Genomic DNA, 26,402 nt, shown 5'->3' with positions numbered 1-26,402 from the left:
CAAAGAATAAATAAAATAAAATAAAAAATATTTATTTAGCACTGACATTCCAACAATCCACCATTTAGAAAAAATTAAATAAACCCAAAATAAAATCTTTAACTTTAATCACTTATGTATACATTTAATCCAGTACAATTACAAGTTACCTGTTAATAAATGGAATCAGTATCTTACTCTAAGAGTCACTATATTAATGTAATGTTCACTTTTAGTTTCTTTTGGATTACTTCAATACCAAATATGCAACTAAAGACACAAGAGGATTGAATACATGTAACCTGCTCACTGTATTGTTTTAAATGAAACGTAAAAATCACCTTTTACACGGTGTCCAAAATGATCAATCCATTTATTTATGAATTATGAACAATTCAAAGTAATGTAATGATGGTGGCTATGAACAGAGGGAGAGAAAGAAAGGAAGAAATGAATGAAAGCAGGAAGCTGCTGACACGCGTAAAGGCGTGAGATTATGCAATCAGATGTCATCCCTCAGATGACAAACAGACTTGTTTAGGCTTGTAAGTAATGTCAACCCCTATTAATAAATATTACAGTAGGTTCAAATGTAGGGGAACTCCTTTTTTTTTTTCTTCTTCAAAAATTACGTGCAATTTCTGCATCCAATCCAGATGAAACTCAATTGGGTCGAAACCCATCACATGTGAGTCAAAGATAAATCAATTACAATCCGAGATGTGAATTTTTGAAATTTTCAATGATCAACATTTGTGCCTTAACACGGGTTTGTGGTCTTTTTGTGTGGTTTTGTGAGTTTTTTATTCATTTTGTGTGCTTTTGTGAGTTTTTTATTCATTTTGTGTGCTTTTGTGATGATTTGCACGTTTTGTTGTTTTGAAAGTCATTTTATGTACTTTTGAAACAAATTTGTATTTTTCTGTCAGAATGTTTTTGCTGTCGTTTTCTATGTTTTTAGAGTCATTTTTTAAATCCGTGTTGTTGATGTTTTGCGTGTTTTTAGAGTCATCTGGTGTATTATTGTCATTTTGGTTAATGAAATCACCAATGTGTATTTTGTGTCCTTTTGTGCATTTGTATGTTATATTCTCTCTCTTACCAGCAGGTGGCACTCTTGGCAGAGGTACACGCACACTCGTGCACACACGTTCATGCACGTACACACACAGCTCCTCCAGCTAGCTGTAACCGGCTAGCTCTGTGTCGAGCTGACACCCTCCCAAACATCGGCAGCAGCTAAGCTGCACAGTCGACATGGCAAGAAGAAATGGCAACAGTTTCCTGAGGAGAGATAAAAAACTTCCAAGTCTTTTGGGATAAGTGAGTAACGTCGACATTAACCACATAGTTCTAGCACGAGGAGTCACCAACAAATGGTTCACCTTTAGTTTTTGTTACAATAATGACGCATAGCTATGTTTAGTTGTTGCTAAATGCTAACAGCTATCACAGGGAGGAGTGTTGTTAGCATGCTGTGCTAAACCTTCCGATTATTGTTGTAGTTCCACTCACACAATGTAACTTACGTACTTTTTATAGTAGATTTAAGAGGATTCGAAGAGTATGACCCTCATTTCATAGCACCAGTGTACCAGTTTGCTTCGGACGGTAACGTTACATAATATGTCAAGCCAAATGGTTTGTCTGTATTTAGCCTGCTAGCTATCGTTTACCTTAAGCAGTTCTATATAATCTCAAGACATTTTCCGTGCAGTCTCGTTGATTAAGAAATGTAACTGCATTCCGGATGTTGATCACGTTTGGTTATTCGAAGCATTTATTACAGCAAATAACATATAACAAGCTAACGATTGAGTGCCAGCTTGGCTAACAAACTAGCCACCCATAGCTTTAATTGCTTAATGCAAGCTAACTGTTGCTAATTGCTATCGATTCATATCGAGAGTAAAGTCAATAATACAAAACGACCACAGCTAGGTATAAACACATTATTGGGGCACATTGTTGCTTTGGGTGTAGTGTTAGGCTAACTTAGATCTCTCATCACACGTTAGTTCCTCAGCTGGTAACAGAGCGCAGACACTTAGCCCGTCTCTACCCTTTGTCCACAGTCATAGCAGCACCGAGCTGCACTAAGAAGGCCACACAGTAGTTGTTTTCTTCTATATACATCACTTATTCTTCCATTGTGTCACCAATCAATGCGTTTGTATCTTTTTAAATTATATTTTTTAGTTGATAGTATAATCAGCGATTTTATTTATATAACTTGCGTTTGAGAAAGCATTATTTGATCTGTTCAAGTCTCCCTTGTAATACTATGGATCAGCAATAGATCCATAGAAATGATCACTGTTTTTAATATCATTAGAACTTCATTGAAATTTATCCTAAGTTCAATGAAAAAAAAAAAAATCTTGAATATTTGTCTCATAATTGTAATTGTTATCTGGGTCTCTAGTGTCCTGACTGTACTGTCTGCTTTTGTTTGTCCTCTGTGCTTTGCACTATTATAAATTCATAATGGCACCGTTTCTCTGGGCAACTGTATTATTAATGTTGTGTATATATGTTTAATGTGTTGATCAATTATGGCCCATTGACTGTGTGCTGTTGCGGTGGTGTCATTTATTCATTTATTGTCACTGCGTTGTAATTGCTTTCATAAAGACATTTTCTCTCTGTAAAAAACTATAAATCTGGGAATTATTTAAAAAAAAATGAAAACCTTTTTTCTCCCCCCCCCCCCCCCCCCCCCCCATTTCTTTTTCTTTCAGTATTCATCACGTCATGTGATCCAAAATCCACAATGTGTGAGGATATTTAAGAACGCTTGTGTTCGGAAGAAGAAAATCTTGATTCCAGTGGAATCTTTCATATATATAACTATATATAATTATTATTTTTCTGTGTTAAAGTTTAATTTACACTTACACACACCCACCCCACAAACAACCATGCCAGTGCAAGCACCTCAATGGACAGAGTTCCTGCTGTGCCCCATCTGTACGCAAACATTTGAAGAGACCGTTCGTCGACCCATCAGCTTGGGCTGTGGACACACGGTTTGCAAGATGTGCCTGAATAAGTTGCACCGTAAGGCCTGTCCCTTTGACCAGACGGCCATTAGCACAGACATCGAGCAGCTACCTGTCAACACAGCACTGTTACAGCTGGTAGGAGGCCAGGTAAGACCTTTGTTATGTAATGTGATGTCACACACAAAAATGCCAGTTCACAATTCCTTAGTGAAGCCTTTTTTGACTGGCATCATCAAGGAACATGTGAAGATACTATTCTCGTTTTGATTACTGTAATCAGAGTTAGGTTTTATTAGTAGCTTATGCACGAGTCCTTTAACGATGCACAAAGCTGGGGATTTCTTTATGAGTCACACTTCAGGAGCTTTCAGGCGCTAATGGTAAATAAAGCCATTGTTTTTTTCAAGGTGGTATTTGAACAAGAGGGAGAGGCACAGCTAATGATTGGCATATTGGCTACGTTTCCTTGTGAAATGAAATTTTTTGTAATGGCATTCATTTGTATAAGACACATGTTCTTCCAATTTAATTTATTGATTTATGAGTTGTGCTGCTAAACTTTTGGCTAGATTACTTTTGTAAATTGATCTCCTTGGGTCTCGACTGGCTAAAAAACAAGTAAAAAAAAAAAAAAAAAAAAGACAACACATTCACCGTCAGCCTGAAGTATGCCTGAAATGTTGAATGACTTCTTTAAGTGCAGATGCAGTAAGTCATGATTAAAAATAAGATTTATATTTTGTAAATTCCTACTACTAGCTTCAAGATATATTGAGTGTTCTATTTTGGCTATGAAAGATGGTAGATAGATAGCTATAGATACTTTATTGATCCTGAGGGAAATTGAAAGCATCCAGTAGCAGTATACAAGACATGCAGGGCACAAGACATAAGTACAATAAACAGTAAAACGTAGACATTAAACAGTATAACAGTAAGTACAATAAACAGTAACCAATAAACACAAAAAATAAACAGTAAAAAGTAAACAGAAAACAATAAACAGCCGCTGCGCGCTCTCCCTTTCGTATATAATATACCAGAACAGACATTAAACAGTCAGTGCCGACATTAAGGGGGCAAATTAAAGTGATTGTCGTTATGGTGTCAAAACATTAAAAAGGTGCAGAAATAAAGTGATGGCAGGTGAGCATTGAGTGTCCAAACAATAGGTGAACACAGACGTAGAAAGAGTGATTGTCATTAACGTGTGCAAACGATTGTCAGAATGTGCATTAAGTGTCCAACTCGAGGCTGACTCTTAGGACAGTAGTGCAGATGAGTAGTGAGAACCAAATAAAAAATGAAAGATAAGTCCAGGAGGGGTCACTCTGTGCCTTTCATATAGAAATTATATATATATATATATATATATATATATATATATATATATAATGTTTTTTGTTTTAAAATACTTATTTTAGGAGTCGCTGCTTTCACTGCTTCTCAGAACAGAATTAAAAGCTCAGTTAGATGGATTTCTGAGTACATTCTAACCCAGACCTTCCACACTAAAGAACTCACTCACACATGCTGTCCTTTATAATTATAGGTGAAAAAGCCAGAAAAAACATGTTTGTTAATAAATGTGACTGTGTTACATTTTGCATCAGCAAATTTAACCCTGAATTGTCTTTATGGTCAGACTACGTTTGAATTAAAATGATCAAGATTAATATCGTATATTGCCATTTTAAGAAAAACTATCTGAGTTTTGGTTCATATAGCCCAGCCTTAATTCTTACTTTGATGTTTTGCAGCATAAATAACACAAAAGAGTCAGACATTAGGCTTGCATAGTGAGAACCATGCTTCTGTACAATGCTTGTTTTACTGAATGCTAGGGATGTCCCGATACAACTTTTTTTTCCCAATGCGATATCGATATTGCAGTCTTGAGTATTGGCCGATGCCGATATCAGCAGGAATCATACATACTTTTATTACTTATTTTGTAGTGTGGAATGTTAGAAAAGGCTTGATTATTAAAAAACAGACCCATTATTATAAACCAATGGATTACATATAATTAACCTTTTAGAATAAGAATATTCTATGATTGAATAAAATAAATAAAAAAATGAAATACAATATATTGAAAAAAATAAGTCCAAAAAACCAATATATATCATATAAGATTTTAGATGCTGTCCGTTAAAATCCGATATTTGCTTTTTCGCTGATATCGGACCGATGTCAATATCGGATCGGGACACCCCTACTGAATGCTGCTATAAGTCTCCAAGTTTTTCATTTGTGACTTTTTAGCACTTTTTTTTGTTCAGACTAATGGGATAACTTTTTCCTCTTTTGTGAGCTGCAGGTCCCGAAGGTTCAGCCCGTTGCCTTGATTACCAGTCCAGAGGACTCCCAGCATTATGAGGAGGCCAGGCAGTGTGTGGAGGAGCTGGCCCTCTACCTCAAACCTCTCAGCAACACAAGAGGTACCTGGATATGAGAGAAAACAATGCATTTTCCACACATACCCTTTACACCATGCAGCAGTGACATCGCGGTTGGAGTCAAGTTAAATTCTTCAATTATCCATGTTCATTTACAACTCAATTACGATGATGGTGACAAACATTTTTTCCAAAATTGCAACTAAAATTACAATTATTTTTCCCCTGAAAGTAAATTACAATTATGCTCTCAATTCCTAAGGTTAAATTACAATTAATCACAATTAACAATTATCTATCATCTAATTTGTTTTTTATCTGTTGGTTACCTTGTTCAGATTCTTTATCTGTGGAAATATTGGTGTCAGTATTTATGCTTTGTGGCGCCTGAGCCTTTTTACTGTCAGTAAACTATGAGATTTAGATTTATAATTATTAATTACAATTATAATTATGTGATTACAATTTATAATTGACCCCAACCCTGATTGACATGCATATCTGTACAGCAGGCTAATATAGGATTTCTCAGGTTTCATTTATTTAGACAACTTTTTAACAGGAAATTAGGTCAGCGGATATGTTTCAGGGACACATGAAAGTGATAAGGAGATGCTTTGATGTTTTCCTTATGTTGGCAGTCGAAACATGTCAGGAGATTTAAGTTGTCTGAATAAATGGAACCTTAAAGGTCCAGTATGATGCTTTTTTTTCATCCATCTTCATTTGTTCTAAGAACCCCAACAATATAGTATTTGAGGTTTTTCCCCCAAACTCTCCTGTTTTCTTGAGTTTTATCCCTCTGAAACACAGCAATTGTCATAATGGGTTGATTCGCTACTTATGCATATTCATGAATGGGCGCGTCTGTAGACTCTGACTCCACACACAACAGTGATCACTAGCGATTATCTTTTGCTATCCACACACTCTTGTTATTGTTTTCAGCCAAAAAACTGCACATTACAATAAAACACATGGCTATTTAAGCAGCTATTGTGATTTTGATTCAGAAAAGTGTGTGCGCGTTGCTGCAGAACCAGAGCAGCAGCAGCTCCTCCTATGTCCATGTTAGGAGGAGAGAGAGGATTGTCAGTAGGAGGAGTTTCGGCAGGTGACGTCAACTGCTGGGCAAAATTGAACTCTCCCATTTTGCGCTGACTTTTGACGAGGGAGGGAGGGAGGAAACAGAACTTTTTCAATTTTTGCCCTCTGAATGTGGCTAAAGGGATGAATATCACTGTAGCAAAACCATTAGAAAGTGATTTTTTTCATCAAACCCCCCCTTTAACATATTTCAAAAAAGAAGAAAAAATTAACCTGCTGGAAAAATGAGGTTTGTTTTACCTTAGATCCTCTTTAAAAAGAACATGCTTACCTTGAATATTGTGCTATGTTTGTGCGTTGTACTCTAGGTCGTCTGAAAACAGAAGTTTTTCTTTTTTGAAAGCCAGCCTTGGTGCACGTTACTTTGAGAAGTAGAAAATGCTGGCCAGTCACGTAACCACAGCAAAATTCTTGAAAGGATAACAGAGCTACATCCAGTAACTACAAGTCACTGTACGTTAGGGGTGTGAATCTTTGGGCATCTCATGATTCGATTCGATTCCAATTCTTAGGGTCACGATGCGATTCAAAATCAATTCTCGATTCAAAAGTTGATACAATGCATAGTGTTTAGGCAAATGATGGCATCAAAACAACACAGTTTGTATAAGATCATTTTAAATAAACTAATTCCAATGATGTAATCACACAAAAGCCAACTTAAGACAAAAGGTAAAAAATTTTCTTGCTAAACAAATAAAAACTTACTGTACAACAAATAACTTGCATATAAATAAAATTGCCTAAATAAAAGCTTAGGCCAGGTGCCCCTTTCTTCCAGAAGTAAGTTGTATACCTGCTTTTGTCCTGTACTTTGTCTGTTTTTTTTGTTTTGTTTCTACTTGTGTTGTTTGACTTGTTATTAAAAAAAAACCAAAAAAATTGTGGATGATTAGAATCTCGATTGAATCGATTTTTTTCCCTCCACACCTACTGTACATACTGTGATGCATTCAGTAGATTTGCAAAATATGTTCTTTTGTTTAGGAAGTACACCAAAGGAAAGAATAGTTTTGAATAGAAAACAGTTTTTTTGTTTCTTGACATTTCAGTGCAATGGTAGATAATATCTCTTAACTGTCCTTTCTAGGTGTAGGTCTAAGCAGCACGGTGCAGAGCATGCTCAGTCGACCCATGCAGAGGAAACTGGTAACTCTGGTTCACTGCCAGTTGGTGGAAGAAGAGGGCCGTATTCGAGCCACAAGAGCTGCTCGTTCTCTGGGCGAGCGAACAGTTACAGAACTCATCTTGCAGCACCAAAATCCACAGCAGCTCTCCTCTAATTTGTGGGCCGCCGTTCGTGCACGAGGATGTCAGTTTCTCGGCCCAGGTATCGTAAAATTACTTGTGCTCCAGTTGTTCTTTTCAGTTTTTTATTTTTGTCATCTGCTTTTCTTAAGTATTTTCAATTGTGCATTTTTTTTTCCCAGCAATGCAAGAGGAAGCTCTAAAGTTGGTCCTACTAGCACTAGAAGATGGATCCGCCCTGTCCAGGAAAGTGTTGGTACTTTTTGTTGTGCAGAGGCTCGAGCCACGCTTTCCTCAGGCTTCTAAAACAAGCATTGGCCATGTGGTGCAGCTTCTTTACAGGGCCTCCTGCTTCAAGGTATGGCTTCTTATGAAATGCAAAATACAATGAACTACATTGGATGTGTTTGCGAATACATATTCTTTGATTTTTAGGTGACAAAGCGTGATGAGGATTCATCCCTGATGCAGCTGAAAGAGGAGTTTCGTACATACGAGGCTTTGCGACGAGAGCATGACTCTCAAATTGTCCAGATTGCTATGGAGGGTGGATTGCGCATTGCACCCGACCAGTGGTCATCCTTGTTGTATGGAGATCAGTCTCATAAGTCACACATGCAGTCCATCATTGATAAGGTATCTTTGTGCTTTTAACCAACTCTAATCATTTTTACAATCTATGAAAAACAAAGAAATAAAAACTGCTTACTAAATGCTTGACATGTATTTACAGTAGTTTTTTTGAATTAATATTTTCTTTTGTGCAGCTGCAGACCCCAGCATCCTTTGCTCAGAGTGTCCAGGAGCTAACGATTGCGCTGCAGAGGACAGGTGACCCTGCCAATCTCAACAGGCTCCGACCTCACCTGGAACTCTTGGCCAATATCGATCCCAGTCCAGGTAAGAAGCAGCACAGTAAACCCGATTGCATAGTGATGCAAATAAGCTACAAATCAAACTGACCTGGCAGTTTGTCTTGTTGATTGAGGACAACCAGGAAGGTATTGGCGGATCTCTTGGTCAGAGATCAGTTATTGCATTCCTGCATGGATCACCCACTTGAGATCATATTTTTCTTTCTAGATGCTCCTCCTCCTACTTGGGAACAGCTCGAGAAGGGGTTGGTAGCCGTGAAAACGGTGGTACATGGTCTGGTGGACTTCATCCAGAATCACAGTAAAAAAGGAGCGGATCCTCAGCAGGTTGGTGAATTTGAATAGTTGCTACCACAAGATTTCCTATTCCAGATAAAGCCCTAGTTTCATTCTGTAACACTAGGTAGTTGATTAACTTTAGCTTTTTTGTCTGGGTATTTTTTAAATTTTTTTTAATTGTATTTAGAACACAGAAATGTATTGCGCCTTGTCTTGGCCTATTCTCAAGACAAAATACTGTACAATTACAATCTATTATTTTAAAAGAAAAAAATACTGTTCGGTAAACCAGCTTTATTGTTTGAAAATATTGACACGTAAACTAAACACACATTTTATGAGGTGTGCTTCTTAGTCATTAATCAGCCTAGAAATAATTTACTACAAAACAGTCGTATTTAGATGATCTCAACTATAGAATAAACCTGCCTAAAAAACTGAGGAACTCTAACTCAAATGTGCATGTATATAAAAAAAACACTAAAAACCCTGTTGTACATGTGAGATCGAGATATGTATTGTTCATTTACCGTCTTTAGGGGGCCAAGCCCGCGGTGCCAGGGAACTGCGTATGTAAGCATACGCGGTTCCTAGGACCAGCGGTGCTAGGATTTTTATTATTATTATATTTATTATGTTTTCCCCGGTAAAAGTGGTGCTGCAGGCTAAACCGTACAAAGTAAAGGGATGCCCTTTGGGGGTGGGTCCAGACCACCACGCATACCTTGGACGCAAAAATTGTCCGCCAGCAGGTGGCGCTATAACCAAAGTCATTGCGTTTTGGCCAATAACTCCCACATTGTTTGTTACACATTCAAAAACTTCATATCCACAGATTCCTTGAATAGCACTGAATCACCTGGGCTAGGCCCCGCCCATTTCCGCCTAAACTTTTCTCTGAGCAAAATCGCAAAAACTGGAAAACCTACTTTTTCAAACTCCCACTTGCCCAATCAGCGTGAAACTTGGCACATAGAGTCTTCAGTTGGACTTGATCTAAAGTTATCAAAATAATTTTGTTCGGGCAAAATATGCGCAAATTATTAACGAGTAAAGTTTTCTATTTCTAGCTCGCTATGAAAATGCGAACTGGTACATATCTCGGTCAAAATAAATGCTAACACCAAATCTGAGATCCTTGGTTGGCATGTGACTGTGGGGGTACACTGCAAATTTGAATAATGTGGGTCACTAGGGTGCGCTGTAAATAAGGAATATTTATACATTTTAAATGGAAAGACCAATTTTTACCTGATTTGGTGGGTATGATCTTGGGTCCTTCCTGAGGCCATGTCTCAAATTTATTCGCGATTGGTCAAATTGGGCGTGGCTTACGACATCATAACATATAAACATTTATTTCAGCTGAATTATTATGTTGAGGGCTGTAAAATTTACAGGGTAGATATAGAAGACCACACAGACCACCCATACCAAAAATTGCGCCACTAGGTGGCGCTATAATTGCAAACACATTTTGGCCTCTAACTTTCACATTTTAATTCACATCTTCAAAAACTTCATATTCCATAGTTCCCTATATAGAGTCACATCTTCTGACATTGGCCACACCCACTCCCACGGCATAATGCTTTTTGTAAGTCTTTACACATCAAAAACCTACTTTTTCGAATTACTCCTTGGGGTTTTGTCTAATCGGCATAAAACTTGGCTGGTAGGGTCTTCAGTTGAACCTGATCTAAAGTTGATAAAATAATTTTGTTGGCTCAAAATATGCGTGAATAATTACTGAGTAAATTTTTCTAGCTCGCTATGAAAATGCATAACTGTTGCATATCTTGGTCAAAATAAATGCTAACAAAACCAAATCTGAGATCCTTGGTTGGCATGTGACTGTAAGGGTATAAGCAAAATTTTAATAATTTACACCACTAGGGGGGCGCTGCAAATATGGGAAATGTATATCTCATAAGTGGCAAGACCGATTTTTACCAAATTAGGTGGGTATGACCTTGGGACGTTCCTGGGACCGTATCTCGAAGTTAATTGCGATTGTTCAAAGTGGGCATGGCTCATTACTACATAACATATAAATAAACCTTTATTTCAGCAGAAGTAATATGTTGAGGGCTGTGAAATTTACAGGGTAACTATAGAAGAGCACACAGATCACCCATACCAAAAAGTGCACCACTAGGTGGCGCTAAAATGGGTGAAAACACATTTTGGCCTGTAACTTTCACACTTGAAGTCACATCTTTCAAAACTTTATATCCACCTGTTCACAGCAAATGGCACGTTGGCCTGTGTCCTGACGCTCGCCACAAGTCCGTCATCCTTTGTGACGTACTTCCACGGGCTCCGCGAAACCTGTGGGCCGAGTCGCGCGAGAAGCCTTCGCCCCCTTTCATAACTGCTTGCAGTTCTGGTTATTATTGTATTTGTATTTTATTCTGTTTTTGCCTTTTTATATCGTAAATATTTAGCTGCTTTTCATTAGGATCACAAACAATAAACTAACATGAACACATATTTCTAGTAACTGACATTATTTGATTCTTACTTTTCTAACACCACACAATAACTGACTGGTTTCACACTCATTTTTTGAGCAACTGGGTATCACACTTAATTTTATCTAAAGAGGAATTGCACTCTAGTCTCAAACCAAACGAATGCATTAAACTCTCAGAAACCCTCAATGTTGAAAAAAACAGAAGTTTTATACAGAGTTTTGCTATGCAAGTCTATATTCAGACTAGGTGCAGAGCAAATGTACAGCATTTGACTGTTCACACCCTCCACCGTAGAGAAGTTTGCTTATCATGATTCACTTTGTGGTTATTGTTCCAACTTGCTTAATTCATCTACAAATCCTCAGCCATCTTTGTTCGTCATTCTATCAACACAGGGAGACAGCTGAGGTTTTCCAGTCCGCAGGGTGTTGACCATGGTTCAGGACTGGCAGAGAGAGATGCTTATCTCTGTCTGCCCAGTTGATTTGGCATGTGGCATTTTGTAACAGCTTTAAGACCGAACACTGTGATCACTTGGAGCAAAGCAGCTCTGTGTGCAGCAGTTATATAAAAATTAATCCAAAAATAGAATAAGAGTACAGAAATGAATGATTAAATTGTATATCAGCAATGTAATGGCATTTTAAACCAAATTGTGTAGTTAGATTGTTGACTCAAGCTTTTTTTATGTTTCCTTCAAGCCTCCACAGCACAGCAAGTATAAGACATACATGTGTCGTGACATGAAGCAGAAAGGAGGCTGTCCTCGGGGGGCCAGCTGCACCTTTGCTCACTCTCAGGAAGAATTGGAAAAGTGAGTTCAGGAAATATAATTAGCGCTTACATCTCTAAAAGTCCATTGAAAAGGAACTAAAAGTTTGTTCGATGCATTATAATGCTGTTCTCTCCCCCCCAAGATATCGTAAGATGAATAAGCGTCTGGCAGCTCGACTCCCTGGTTCTGGAGGTCTATTGTCTGATGAGGGCCTTCCTCTTGATGTAGCAGTGTCCCGGAAACCTTCACCCCTCACCAATGGGAGCGGTGCTCCCTCTCTGCCCCAGCTCATTGCTCGTGGCACAGACACCGTCACATATGAGCTTCTGCGTAAACCTGTCAAGATGGATAGTGGGAGTCCAAGCGGCCCCGGATCACCTCCTGATATGTGCGTAAACATTTTGTTTTTTTTATTTTAAAAGAACTTAAGAAAAACCAGATTGCTACATTGATTTAACTATTGTTCTTGCAGTCTGGACCCAGTGCCCAAACCTGGCATGCCTCTACCACCTCATGCTATGGCCCACCCAAGAATGCCTACAGATCACCTCTCTGGGGTTAAGCACATGTCTGTGGTACCCAGAGGGTCACCTGTGTATCCCCAGCCACAACTTACCGAAATGTGTTATGACACTCGCCCACCTCCTTCTGCTTCTCAGTACGACCACCCACAGTATCCCACAGGTAAAAATCAAGTGAACAAATGGTGTCTCGAGTACGTAACATGTGAATCAGAAACAAGTCGAAATGTGTTTTTTCTTATATAAACATTATGAGTTGTAAATAACCTACATTTCATTTCTCAGGGTACCCGTACCAACAGCCACCTCAGTATGTCACACGGGATTACATTCGTAACCCTCCTCCTCCTAGTGATTCTGGACCCCCTTACCAGGACCCGTATTCTAGTTATGGTCCCCCAGAGCGTGCTTACCAGGCCCCTCACTCGGGTCCACCATTCTCCTACCCACATCCTTCACACTTTGACCGAGGCCGCCATGGGGCCTACTCTGGCCCTCCACCTCCTCCACAGCCTTACCAATCTCAGAGGGAGGGGCTTGTCAGGATGAGCCCAGCACCTTTGGATGTTCCTCCTTCATCAGCAGGACAGGCAAACTCACTGTATCACCCAGAGCCAAGTGCGAGGGACAGATACCCACCAGATGGCTACTACCCACCAGGTGTCCCTCCACAGATTAGAGCTTATGTCAGGGTGAGCATCTTTGATACACACACACACACACACACATATATATGTATATATATATATATATATATATCACTGTTCACCTAGGTCAGTAGTTCCCAACTTTTTTTAGGTCATGACCTTATTTTGATATCACACATTTTGAGAGACCCCAGAGACTTTAAAAACAACAAAAAGAAACCTAACTTTTTGATCATGTTTGTGTGTTACGAGTAGCACTAAAGTAACGAGGTGCACTAGCTCAGATATTTTTATACTGTATTTTTTAACTAGATTTATATTTGAGGAAATGAAAGTATAGAATACAATTGTTTGAGATTGTGTCATGGTGTTTTAATTTAAAAAAATTATATCTGTTACTTAATTATTATTTAATGAACTATTAAATTCAACTTTATTGATATAGCACTAATTACAACAAAAGTCATCTCAAAACGCTGTCAAAATATAAAATTTGTAATAAAAAGGCAAAAGGAAAAAACCCAACAAATCAACATGAACAAGCATAAGCAACAGTGAGAAGAAAAAAACTCACTTCTAACAGTTTTTCTTTTAACAGGAAGGAATCTCCAGCAGAACCAGCATAAAATTATTAATCATTTCATTTTCTACTGTATTTTTTTTAAACTAGATTTATATTTGAGAAAGTGAAAGTATATAATACAGTTGTTAAGAGATGGTGTTTTATTTTGAAAAAGAATAATAATAAAAATATATTTTTTTAATTATTTAATACATTACTACTTAATTTTATCTGTATTTTCCTAAACTTGATTTATATTTGAGGAAGTGAAAGTATAAAATACAGTGATGGCGTTTTAATTTGAAAAAGAATAAAAATGACATAGATATTGTTTATTTGTATTATTTAATGACTACTTCATTTTTATACTGCATTTTCTTTAACTTGATTTATATTTGAGGAAGTGAAAGTACATGATACAGTTGTTGAGCGATTGCGTGATGGTGTTTTAATTGGAAAAAGAATAATAATCTAAAAAAACACAAAATATAATTTGTGTTTTGAATCATTTACTAGACATTTAAGGCAACCCCAAGGTTGAAAAACGTTGACCTAGGTAATAGTTGAAAGTTGAGCATGATTTATGTGTTTGTGTGTGTGCCTTAGGGGCCGTCATATACTGGTTCTCAGCCCAGTTTGGACTACCTGCATCGACGTCGACAAGAGCTTTTATCCCAGCTGGAAGAGAGGAAGGTCATTTCTCCTCCACCATTTGCTGCCTCACCAACTCTCTCACATCCCTTCCCCAGTGACTATCCTCCTGAGGTGTGTAATATTTGGTTCAGTTTTGTGTCGTTGCGCTCTTAGAGGTGTGTAGTTATTTATCAACACTTTTTGTCTTGTTAGTATGGCGAGGAGAGCTCTAAAACACTGGTGAAATGCAGAGAGCCCGACTATGCAGGACAATACTCTCCTTGGTCGTGTGAGACTATCGGCTCATACATCGGCACAAAAGATGCCAAACCCAAAGATGTTATGGTTTCAGGCACAATGGAGATGATGGTAGGCTTTTAATGTTTTTACTGCAATATAGACTAATACTCATCGTTAACACCTGTTTTCCCTCTTCTTCCATCAGAACGTGGAGTCTAAGGGTTTAAGGGAGACTTCATTGGAGGCTCCTCGAAGGGGTGCAGAAGTGAAGGACGATGACCCAATCATCCCGTTTGGTCCCCAGCCCACAGTGTCACGCTTCGGTGCCATTTCCCGCACCTCAAAGACAGGCTACCAGACTACTGGCCCAGTGCAGGCCATGGTCTCTACTCCTCAGAATCCCCCAAGCTCCAAACACATGGCCATGCCAGGTAGGCAATGATGAGCGCCACTGCTTATTAAAACAACTAAACACAGTCTCATTTTTTTCTCATTTTAAAGTGAAGAATCTTACACAGTCACTGGTAGTCGGTTTATTCTGTGGTTTGAAAGTTTCTAATGAGGAAAAATGTGAACAAAAAACATTCTCTATATAGTTGCCATTGTTGGTGCGATCTGATTAATAAATCTATTACATTTTATTTTGCTTTTATTGTTATTTCTGAAGTAAATTCTGTGTTGCCCTAAAGTTTTGTTGTAATACATTTCTGGTTTAAAAAAAAAAAAAAGAAAAGATGGGAATTTCTGTAGTTGTGACACTATTGTTTTTTTTTCCCCATGTGGCAGCAGAATACACGTATGACAGCCATGTAGGATGGGGTGGAGCTTCTTATTCATCCCATCCGACTCCCTCTTCCTCTCGGGGACATTTTAATGCACGGTGAGTCCCATTGCTGAATTTTTTTTTATTAATTCAGAAATTAAGTTTGAATGAATCCATTATGACCTGCATGTCATAAGAAATGATATGAAGGGATTTATGAATTCCTTCCCCTGTGATGCAATAATAGCATCTTTCATTGAGTGTGCACCTGGTTTATGTATTCAGCATCTAGGCCTCCCTTTGCTCCCCAAAATACAGTGTTTACCATTTCATTCACCCTGGCATGCGTTGAGTCTTGAACAGTGAAGTAGGCGAAAGAAAAACCATGCCAATTATTGTTTGGCAACTGGTGCAAAAATATTCAAGATTTCAGAACAAATGTTAGACAACAGATTTATTTATTTTTTGTTTTTTTTAACTAAGCTGTTGTGAAGGTTTACATTTTGTTCCCTCTGTTCACTGTACTTCCAGCGTGTCGGCAGACAGAGAACAGTTGAAGATGGAGCTGCAGCAGGTAAACCATCAGATCTCACAGCAGACCCAGATGCACAGCATGGAGGTGTGTATGGTTACTGTTACTAAAAAAAATTATCTCAGAAGTGCAATAAATATTTTTCACCTAATTACTCTGATTTAATAATCTACCACATGTAAAAGTTGACCTGACATACATTATAGATATATTGCATTTATGAACAGTAATTTTTAGTAGTCATATTCCTTTACATAATATATGAATTGCATGCAAAATGTATGATATAAGGTAAGGAAATCTCTTATTAAAAACAAGTTCCGGTTTGATGCTAGAAATGTCCAAAATCACATACTCTACTTCCTGATGTATTCCTGCAGAGGGAGAGCAGTGCAGTCACAGTTCAACCTGTGCAGCCCGGCCAGAGCCAAGTTCCTGTTGCTCGGCAGCAGCAGCCCAAGTGGCCAGCAGGGGGCGCAAGTGCAACATCTGTCTCTAGCGAACAGCTGAGCCTCGAGCTCCATCAAGTGGAGAGAGAAATTGGCAAAAGGACACGAGAGATGGCTCTGGTAGGATGACAATAGATAAAGATATTCTACCCAGGGTAGGGGTCAATTACAATTTTCAGTTACAATTACATTTTCAGTTACCCATGTTCACTTACAATTCAATTATGATTACACTGACAATTATTTTTTATTCTCAGAAAATCACATACAATTACATTCTCAATTGCAATTATGTTCTCAATTACTAAAGTTCAATTTCAAATGATCACAATTACTGAGCCTTAAATAAATAACCTAATAAAAGTTAACTTTCCTATTTTGTTAGCTTTCTGTTAGAATCTCTTATGATAACAAGTCCTAAATCAGCTGTAAGATATACTAAAAACACATATCTATCATCTAGTTTATTTCGGTGTGGGCGTCTGGGCCTTTTTTTGTCAGTCTACCCCTCTATTTAAGTTTTTTTTAATGGTAAAATTAAATATGGAAAAGCTTGATATGAAACTTATTGTAATAATTACATATGTGTAGAACTATATCACAGTTTCCCAGTTTTGTGTTAAATTTTGATTTATCATTTTTTTATCCAATTTTCATAGAAATTACAATTACAAAGTCAATTTTCCAAACTCAATTATAATTTAATTACGATTACAACAGCAACAGATTTTTAAAATTACACAATTACAATTATAATTCACCCCAACACTGATTCTGACATACATAATGTGGGAAGCTACTGAATATTTTGCTTTGTATGTTTGAAATGTAAGCAGATCCACCGTCTCTATACTCATCTATAACCTCTATTAACAGATACATTAAGTGTGTCGCGAAAGATTAAGATAAGGTTGGCGGAAAAACCTAATCAGTGCATGTTTTTTCTTTGAAGGGGTCTACACTTTTCACATATGGACACGCCGCATTTTGCGTTTCTTTATGCAATGTACTACTTTCATACATCTAGACCACCCGTGTCAAACTCAAGGCATAGGGGCCAAATCCGGCCCTTTAGAGCATCCAATTCGGCCTGCAGCAGAAAGCAAAAAAAGTCAGAGAAACCATGAATCATTGTGTAAATCAGAGGTTCTTAAACTTTTTTGGCCCAGGTACCCCTTTTTCTCATTTCTGAATCCAAGTACCCCCTCTGTCCGACTACAATATTTTGCTTATAGAAAACAATTTAAAGAGTAACTAAACCCCTGCTTTTTGCTGAGCTGCCACTAGGATGGAAATTCTTGATTATGGGCATTACTGATGTAGCAGTAAGACACGCCCACTCTGCCAGCCCACACCGCTGTTCGCAGAGAGAAACAGTGATACACACAATGATGTGTCTACACACACACACACACACACACACACACACACACCCACACACACACACACACACACACACACACACACACACACACACACACACACACACAGCGAAACGGCCTGGCTCACCCACCACCTCACGCACATAACGATTAGACGTACACAACGTCCGCGCTCACACACAACACAGCTTTTTCTAGAAGCACAGAGTCAAAAACATCACCGCAGGAACGCACACAGCGTTAGACTTCCTCTTTTAGGCTGTCGATCAATTTCAATCCTCCTTTCAGTTTTCATAGGAGAGGCGGGACTAATGGTGAAAGTTGATGACGCAGGGGAATCTTAAAGAATCCGTTTCAGCCGATAGCAAAATTCAGTTATAATAGCTGGAGTTCAAATCTTAGAGGCTAGTATATCAGACATTTACAGCTAAAAACTGAAAATGAAAATACTTTTACTAAAATGTGAAGAGTGGGACTCTGATTAATCAACAGTACTAGTTAATACCCAAATACATCTGCATTTAGCAGAAAAAAGTTGGCTTGGGGTTTAGTTACTCTTTAAAATGAACAATAGAGCATGATGATGGAATGAACGAGTGATAACACTAATTTGAAAGAATCTCAATTTGTAAGTAAGTGGAAAGAAACAGTATTTAGTGCAGTGGTTCCTAACCTTTTTTAGATTTTGACCCCATTTTGATATCAACAATGTCTGGTCACCCCAAAGAACGTTTTAATTATGTTTGAGCTCAGATTAGTTCTAAACTGCATTTTAGTGGAAGTAGATTTATATTTCACAAAGTGAAAGTATAGAAAAATAGTTGTTAAAGAATGTTTTGTTTTCATTTAAAAAAAAAATAATAATAATTTAAAAAATGTATTTTAATTTTTCAGAAATTTTAGGCTACCCCATTTACACTCCAGGATATCCAACATGGGGTCCTGACCCCAAGGATGAAAATCACTGATTTAGTGGCTCCTGAATAGATTTATTTCTATAGTTTATCATTTCGACTGACCTTTTATTTGTTAATTTTCCACTCTCTGTCTCTCAAGTACCCCCTTTTGTGCCATTGCGTACCCCTAGGGGTACACATACCCCAATTTGAAAAACACTGGTGTAAATTACCAACTAATTCAGTTTGAGATATCTCAGCTTGACATCTCCAAATGTATACACAAATTGAATGAAACTCATATTATTTCATCTCATTTTTATTCTCAAATTGTTTAAAGAGCTCTCAATTTTTCCCAAATCCTGCCATTTTCTTCAAATTATTCCACAAACGTTCCCCAAATTACATAAAGATGTGTCACAAAATCAAATGAATTAAAGGTGAAGATCCTACAGGTACTGATATCTGTCACCCTTTGATATTATCAGTGCTGTACATATTTTATCATTTATTTACATGTGGAACTGCAAACTATGCACAATGATTGAGTGACACGTTTTCCCATCTGTGGCCCTCTTTAGACAAACTGCTAGGTTTTTAGGCCCTGAACTAAAATTAGTTTGACACCCCTGATCTTGACGAACCAAATTGACCCAGTTATATAACGCATATTTTGGTTGATTACTCAGATGTGACTTTTTTGTATTAGTTCTATAAGTAGACTCATGCTAGCACTATCTTCCAACCATATTTCACCAGGAAAACCAGGTCGCCCTCGATGTTCAACAATACAAGATGAAACCTACAGAGAACGGACAGCTAGAGCACAAGAGTCAACTGGAAGAGATTTCCCTGGCACTTGGGTGGGTACAAACACACCATAACTCATATATGTCAAACTCATGGCCTGGGGGCCAAAATCAGGCCCTTTGGAGTATCCAGTCTGGCCCACGGGAGAAAGTTAAAAAATTACAGAGAAAACCTGAACCATTATGTAAATGAAACTCATTATTCCCAGTGCTTATATAGCATGATGGCAGTCATTTTTAATGTTAAAATGTAAAAAAAAAAAACCTCAACATTCTTACAAAATCCTTTAATTAATTTCCTTTAATTAGATAAAGATTGGTCGCAAAACTTAGAAAATGTAAAGTGAAGATCCTGTTGGGACTGATATCTATCACTTATTGCTTAGACATTGTTGGTTTCTTACATATTTTGTATTGTATACTTAAGTTAAGCCTGCAACAATGAATCGATAAGTCTGTGAAAACTGTGATGCAGAGCCATTTGCTTTACCTGCAGAGCTTTGCCTGCACGCACGAGTGTTTGTGTGTGTGGGTGCACGAGTGTTTGTGTGTGTGGGTACACGAGTGTTTGTGTGTGTGCACGCACGAGTGTTTGTGTGTGTGCATTAGGGATGTAATGATTCACTCAACTCCCGATACGATTCGATTCACGATACTGGGTTCACGATACGATTCTCTCACTATTCATTTTACAAAATGGGACTGTACTTAAATGACTGAAAAATATTCCTTTATTTTTTTGGGGGAAAAAGAAAATACTGTACTATTTTCCTTTTATTTTTCATTGTCAAAAGAATCCCTTGAACTATTCAAACAATGCAATTTAACTAAAAATAAATCTTGAATGAAATAAATAAAGGAATAATACAAATGAAGAAGCCTTTTCATTTAAATTCTGGTTCCATAGTAAACAATACAAAACTGCATAATAGTTATTTTTCTTTTTAAAAGTGCAACTGAAAATGTATTTTGTGACTTAACAATTGGACACTGTATTTGCGTCAGATATTTGTTTGAACCAGCAGAGGGCGATGGTAACCCAGTGGTCGGTTGGCATGCAGCTAAGTGCAGTGAAGAAGAGATGCTATGCTAGCAGACAGGGTTAATAGAAAAACGTGACTTTTACAGATATTCACTTAATATTACAGATATTCTTTTGGTGCTAAAGGGGTAAGGAATCATTTCTGAATATGTTTAAGAGTAGAAGGTGGCCAGAAAGAAAGTATTAGCAGATTTCGCCCGCAGCCATGAATTCTGGATAGCGCCCTCTGCTGGTAAAAAAAAGTACTGCGATTCAATTTTCACAGCATCGATGTGAACCTTGATACCTATGAATCGATTTTTAACTGCCTTACGATTAATCGTTACATCCCTAGTGTGCACGGACGAGTTTGTGTGTGTGTGGGCGCACGAGTGTGTGTGTGTGTGTGTGTGTGTGGGCGCACGAGTGTTTGTGTGTGGATGCACAAGTGTTGAGCGGACAGTCCGCGCAAAGTCCGTTGTGCGTGGGATCCGTCTGAGTATGTTTGAGCCTTTAGAGTGACCTGCCACTACATTCACAATGGGATGAATAAAGAGGCTGAAATTAAAAATGTGGTTTCTTTTAAAAATATCAATCGATTCATTTATTGACCGATTAATCGATTATGAAAATAATTTAGTTTGCAGCTCTAGTAGAAGTGTAAGCTAGGCTACATAATGTAGAAATGACTCATTTTCCTGCATAAAATCTGTGGCCCACTTTAGATCAAACTGCTTCATATTTGGCCCCTGAACTAAAATGAGTTTGACACCCCTGCCATAAGGCATGACATTTGTTTTTATTGGGTTCTTGTTATAAATATTTCTTTTTCTTTTTCTTCATTCACCTGTTGTTCCACAGCGAGGTGTCAAATGGCTCCACCAGTCTGCAGGACAGTGCAGTGGGAGGGTCCGTGCTTTCACTGAGCAGCAAGACGTCTGCGTTGAGTCTGTGCACTGACACGGGCCCCACTGGCTCAGATATGGCTCAGAAGAATGGCGTTGTTCATTCCTGTTCTTAGGAAGTACACACACACACTCATATGATGCTCGTTTGAAAAGCATGCACAGGCACTCATACACCCATTCTATTTAGAAGATGAGCAGTATCTGCCGTGATTTTTTTTTTCTCTCTTTTTGTTCTGTGAATGAGTTTTTTTTTTTTTTTTTTATGACTTTCCTTGCCTGGAAACCAGGGCATATAACATTTCTTGTGAGTGTTGTTTTGTTTTTGTTTGTTTTTTGTACTGGGATTAGAAATAAGATTGCTTGCCATAAATATAATGGCAACAGGAAATAATGGTGGTGATGACAGTGTTTTTCTAACTTAAAAAAGGGGCATCCATTCTCCTGCTTTAAATATCCATTCGTAGGCAAGTGTTTTCCAACTCTGTGTGGAAGTCATGTGTAGTGACACTTTGGGTGTAACTATACGGTTTGACACGCACGAGGAGACGTCCGAGTGCATGGAGCTGCTCTCACAATCCAATCATTCAAACAGTGAACATAGGTAAATGCTAATAATGCGTCGCCGGGTACTCACACCCAAAATCGTAAAAAAACGTTGCCAAGATGTGGATTTCTGAGGAGGAAAATAAAAAGATATACTTTAGTCCACCTGTATTCAGCCAAAGTGGACTTACAGTAGGTGGTGTTTAGAAAGAAAGTGTTGCACCAAATGCACTTACGCACCTGCCATGAGAGGTGTCTTTTTTTTTTTTTTTTCCTTCTTTTAAATTGTATTTTACAAACATGTCTGTTTCATACTTGAAAGCAGTATATATTATATTTCACCCAAGCATTCTGTTTTAAGGATTGCTATAAGTCTTTTTGATAATGAGCTTTCCTGGTTTTCTATAAGGGCAACTGTGCTTCTCTTGGTCTTGGATAAGATATGACCCCGATGTGGTTAGCATTGACCTGCGCTCCCCAAGTGTGTCGCCCTCAGTCCTGGCCGATCACTGTGACCTTTGACATATTTGGATACAGTTTATAGTTTGGGAGCGATTACGAGAGAGTCCATTTGTCACTCCTCGTGTAGTCAGGTGACCAGGTGCACAGATGATTCTTTACTGTCAGAATAAGCATTGGTGAACGTGATTATTATTTTTCCTCCTCAGAGAGTCTCATCTGGCCACACAAAAAGCCTCCCCATTGGGATTATCTTGTCATTTGTTCTCCTAACTTCTATGAAGTTGCCTTTCCCTTTGTGTCTTTTCTTTAATCTCTCGTTTAATTTTTGTCGTGCTTTAAATCGTTACGATTTTGGGTGGTGAGGTTCACCGGTTTAGGGTTTACAGAACTGCAGTTGGTGCTTTTAGACCCAATGACGATGATGAGGAAACAAACCTAAAAACTGCAAATGTAACAATTTGATTGAAAAGCTGATCATCTTCGAGGAATCAACGGTAAATATAACAGGAATTTAATTCAACGCTATCATTTGTTTTTAAACTCGCTGTCAACATCACCATTATTCCTGCTGTTGTTGCGCTCACTCAGTCATACAAATTGTTTACTGCTGATGCTCATCATTGAGCTCTTTGCCTTCTGTAAAGATTCAGCCTAATTGGCAACACTTTCAGTGAGGACTTGTAACGGTTCAAAGAGAGTCAAACATCAAGCTCCTCTATTGGTCAAAACGGGGGAGTAAACACTAACTGGCAGTTTGATGCATTCCTGATATCTGATGAGTCAGCTAATTCTGACATCATGGTTGTTGGATTGAGGTGTATTCAGATGTGTCAGGTGAATCTTTTTTTGGTTTGGTCTTTCCCTCCCAAGCACACTTCAAGCCTCTGCCTGCTCCTTTTGCTCCATTTGTTTAGGTACACAACTCACTTATACATATGAGTATGTATACATACATTAATATACTAAAGCACTATTAACGTGCCACCTCTTATTCTACTCGCTCAGCATTTATATTAAATGATCTTTACTTAGAATCAGCTAAATGTATTTTTTTGTTTGTATGTTTTTTTTCTGTCCACTGGTTGCCAACACAGTCTTTATCCTTTCCCAGATGAAGGACTTCTGTGTGCATCAATGTGTGTTCACTTAATCTTTTGTGTTCAAACAAAGACTTCTTTATAGACTATGCTTCCGACGAAGACAAAATTTGCGACTTTTGGGAAAAATGTATGTATGGCGATGTTTTTGTGTGTGTGCTAGATTGTATTGTAGAAAATGTACCCTGGCTTGAGTTGTTTTTCTTTTTCCCCCCTGAACCCTCAAAGTGTGCTGTACCAGCTGATGGTGTTGAAATTTTAGAAAAAGTGTTGAGGTTTTGGATCACACCCCCCACCCACCCCACCCCCCAAACACACACACACACCAATACCAACAGTTAGCCTTCAATAGTCCTGTATTTCTGCTCCACGCAGAGCGTTTCAGGTGCATTATCCTCTACTCGTCATTTCTAAAACTTACAGCAGACCAGTTAAGATTTCTTGAGATTTTTTCTTTATTTTACCAAGAAACTGGCCAAGCTTTTGTCATTCAATTCAATATGAGGAATGGGGCTAAAGTTATGAATCAACTATTTTTTTTATCTGAGATTCATATTCCCACACAGATTTTGGCTCACTGCAGATCTGAATAAACATGTAAAAATAGAAAGGCCAGTTTAAAGATGAGTATTCTCCAATTGCTTTAGTTTGTTTGGTACAGAGAGGAAATGCTGCCCAATGCCCCCCCCCAGCACCACCACCACCACCACCACACACACACACCTCCAGACCACTTAACTCTGTTACTGCTGTTTAAGGATCACAAATGGCTTTTTTATGATTCCCCCCCCTCCCCCCTTCCTGTAAAATATCTCTTAAATTAAGGTACAGGTTTGATTCCAACAAGAAAATAAAGTTTTTATATGTATATTATACTCCATTAAGGAATGTCTAGAATTATCTTCCTCCGATGTGGATGTAGCCATTATACGCCATTTTATGACTTTGTAAGAGAATTCACTGTGTGAAAATTGGTTTGCATTTTTGTATAATACAATCTGCTTTTTTTTTGTTATTTTTTTTTGTTTGATTCGAGCGGGAGGTCAAACTGGAAGTTTGAAGAGAGGGGAAAAAAAAAAACCTGTGAAATTGAGAAAAAAACGTAACTTATACAGTGATTCTAAGCTGAGGGGGAATGATTAAAATGATATTGCTAACTGATGAGTTGTGTCATTGATTTACTCATTTATGTTGGCACCCATGTTAACAAATGAACAACAATGAAGCACCAATTAGGCAAGTCCTGCTTTTAAATACAACAGACACTCTTAGTTTACTTGTCATCGTGGCCAAAACAGCAGAAATCAATTAGGAAACCAAACTTTCAAAGATAACATAGATCAATATCTTTCTTTTTAAAATCTGTTACCCTTTATGAACGCCTGGAGAATTTAGCACTCATTATAGATTAAAAAACAATGCAAATACTCAATTAAACCCAGAGCAGGTTTATGTAAATTATGTTAATTTTTTTAAACTTGAAAATGTAAATCATAAAACTAAGGGACCTAACAGAAAAAAGCTCAAACTACCAAAATTGTGCGTCTTTTTGTCGTGACGTCATTTTCGAAAGTTTTGAAAGTAACGAGCTCATTTTCAAAATGTAAGGAATAGAAAGTACAGACATTTGTTTAAAAAGTAAGGAGTAAATGTAAAAAGTCACCAAAAAATAAATACTCAAGTAAAGTGCAGATACCAGAAAAAATGACAGTACAGTAATGAAGTATTTGTACTTTGTTGCATGTCACCTCTGATCTTAATATCTTTATATCTACACAACAATTTCCTCAGTATCAGTAAATACATACAATCTTTGTCCATTTTAATGAACAATTTAACACAAATTGTTGCAGTGTTTTAGCCCATAATCTTTAAGCTCAAAGCTGCAAGCAATTGTCAATCATAACAAATGTATCATTTTTTTTTTTTTTAGTCTTTTCTCAGGTTGTTAAAATGTAAGACTTTTGAAACATTGATTTAAGACATTTTAATAACAATTAAGGCCTGATTTTTAGATTCATTCATTTAATGCCTTTTAAGGATTCGCAGGAACCCTGAACATTATACATGTGTTTTCAACAGCTATTTTTGAAAAACTAAATTTGGTTGTTTGAATTCTAAAAAATAAAAAAGTGGGTCGTGATTTAATGGCTAAATGTGGGTCCCAGAGTGAGACCAGTTGAGAACCCACTGTCTAGAGACTAGAACAGGAAGGGTGATAGTAGCCGTGGTCAGGAGCTACAGTCTGTGCACTTTGAGACGAGTAGGGGATCATGGTAGCACAATGGTATAGTTGCAGACAACAATAGTTAGTTAAAACATAAAAATGTTTTTTTAGAACAATTAGGTGAAATTAAATAATTTCCCACGGCACACCTGACGATCTCTCACTACACACAAGTGTGCCACAGCACAGTGGTTGAAAACCCCTGGTTTAACCGATTAGTACAAAAGATACAAATGTTTGATCTCATACATTTCAATAGCTTTCTGTCTGTACACTGCATAACTTGGAGATAGTTAGGTTATGTGACTTGTTATAAAAAAATATTTATAATGTGAGAATTATTTGTCTGTGAATAAAACCATGGTAGAAATGTGAAGCTGTTCACTGTGTATTAAAATTAAAAAAAAAAAACAACGTATTCGTCTGTGTAAATACATAATATAAGATACATATTATCTAAGGTTAAAACTGATCAAAAATAGAGGACACTGTTCCCCTATAACACTGTAGTGTTTGCTTGTCTTGACATTCTCTTTGATTTTATTTAATTTTTGAACATTAAA

The 26,402-nt window shown here is 37.6% G+C and overlaps 1 protein-coding gene across 2 annotated transcripts; it reads left to right on the top strand.

Annotated features, from left to right (window-relative positions):
• Positions 1-1,130: 1,130 nt before the first annotated feature.
• On the top strand, positions 1,131-24,773 carry rc3h1b (ring finger and CCCH-type domains 1b). 2 transcript variants are annotated; one of them, XM_028472252.1, is made up of 20 exons: positions 1,131-1,302; positions 2,721-3,131; positions 5,308-5,428; positions 7,584-7,823; positions 7,924-8,099; positions 8,177-8,377; positions 8,509-8,641; positions 8,825-8,943; positions 12,074-12,186; positions 12,290-12,535; positions 12,620-12,831; positions 12,954-13,360; positions 14,484-14,642; positions 14,724-14,879; positions 14,956-15,181; positions 15,540-15,630; positions 16,045-16,132; positions 16,426-16,614; positions 19,532-19,635; positions 21,464-24,773. In XM_028472252.1, the coding sequence occupies exons 2-20, from the start codon at positions 2,901-2,903 to the stop codon at positions 21,621-21,623; spliced, it is 3,372 nt and encodes a 1,123-aa protein (XP_028328053.1). In that variant the 5' UTR covers positions 1,131-1,302; positions 2,721-2,900; the 3' UTR covers positions 21,624-24,773. The 2 variants fall into 2 exon arrangements, with proteins under 2 accessions (XP_028328053.1, XP_028328052.1); XM_028472251.1 differs by having other exon boundaries at positions 15,537-15,630.
• Positions 24,774-26,402: the final 1,629 nt, after the last annotated feature.

Source organism: Gouania willdenowi, chromosome 17 (genome assembly GCF_900634775.1).
Source record: "Gouania willdenowi chromosome 17, fGouWil2.1, whole genome shotgun sequence".
Lineage (NCBI taxonomy): Eukaryota > Metazoa > Chordata > Actinopteri > Blenniiformes > Gobiesocidae > Gouania > Gouania willdenowi.
Note: the sequence above shows the minus strand (reverse complement) of the source record. Positions and strands in the feature narration are given on the sequence as shown.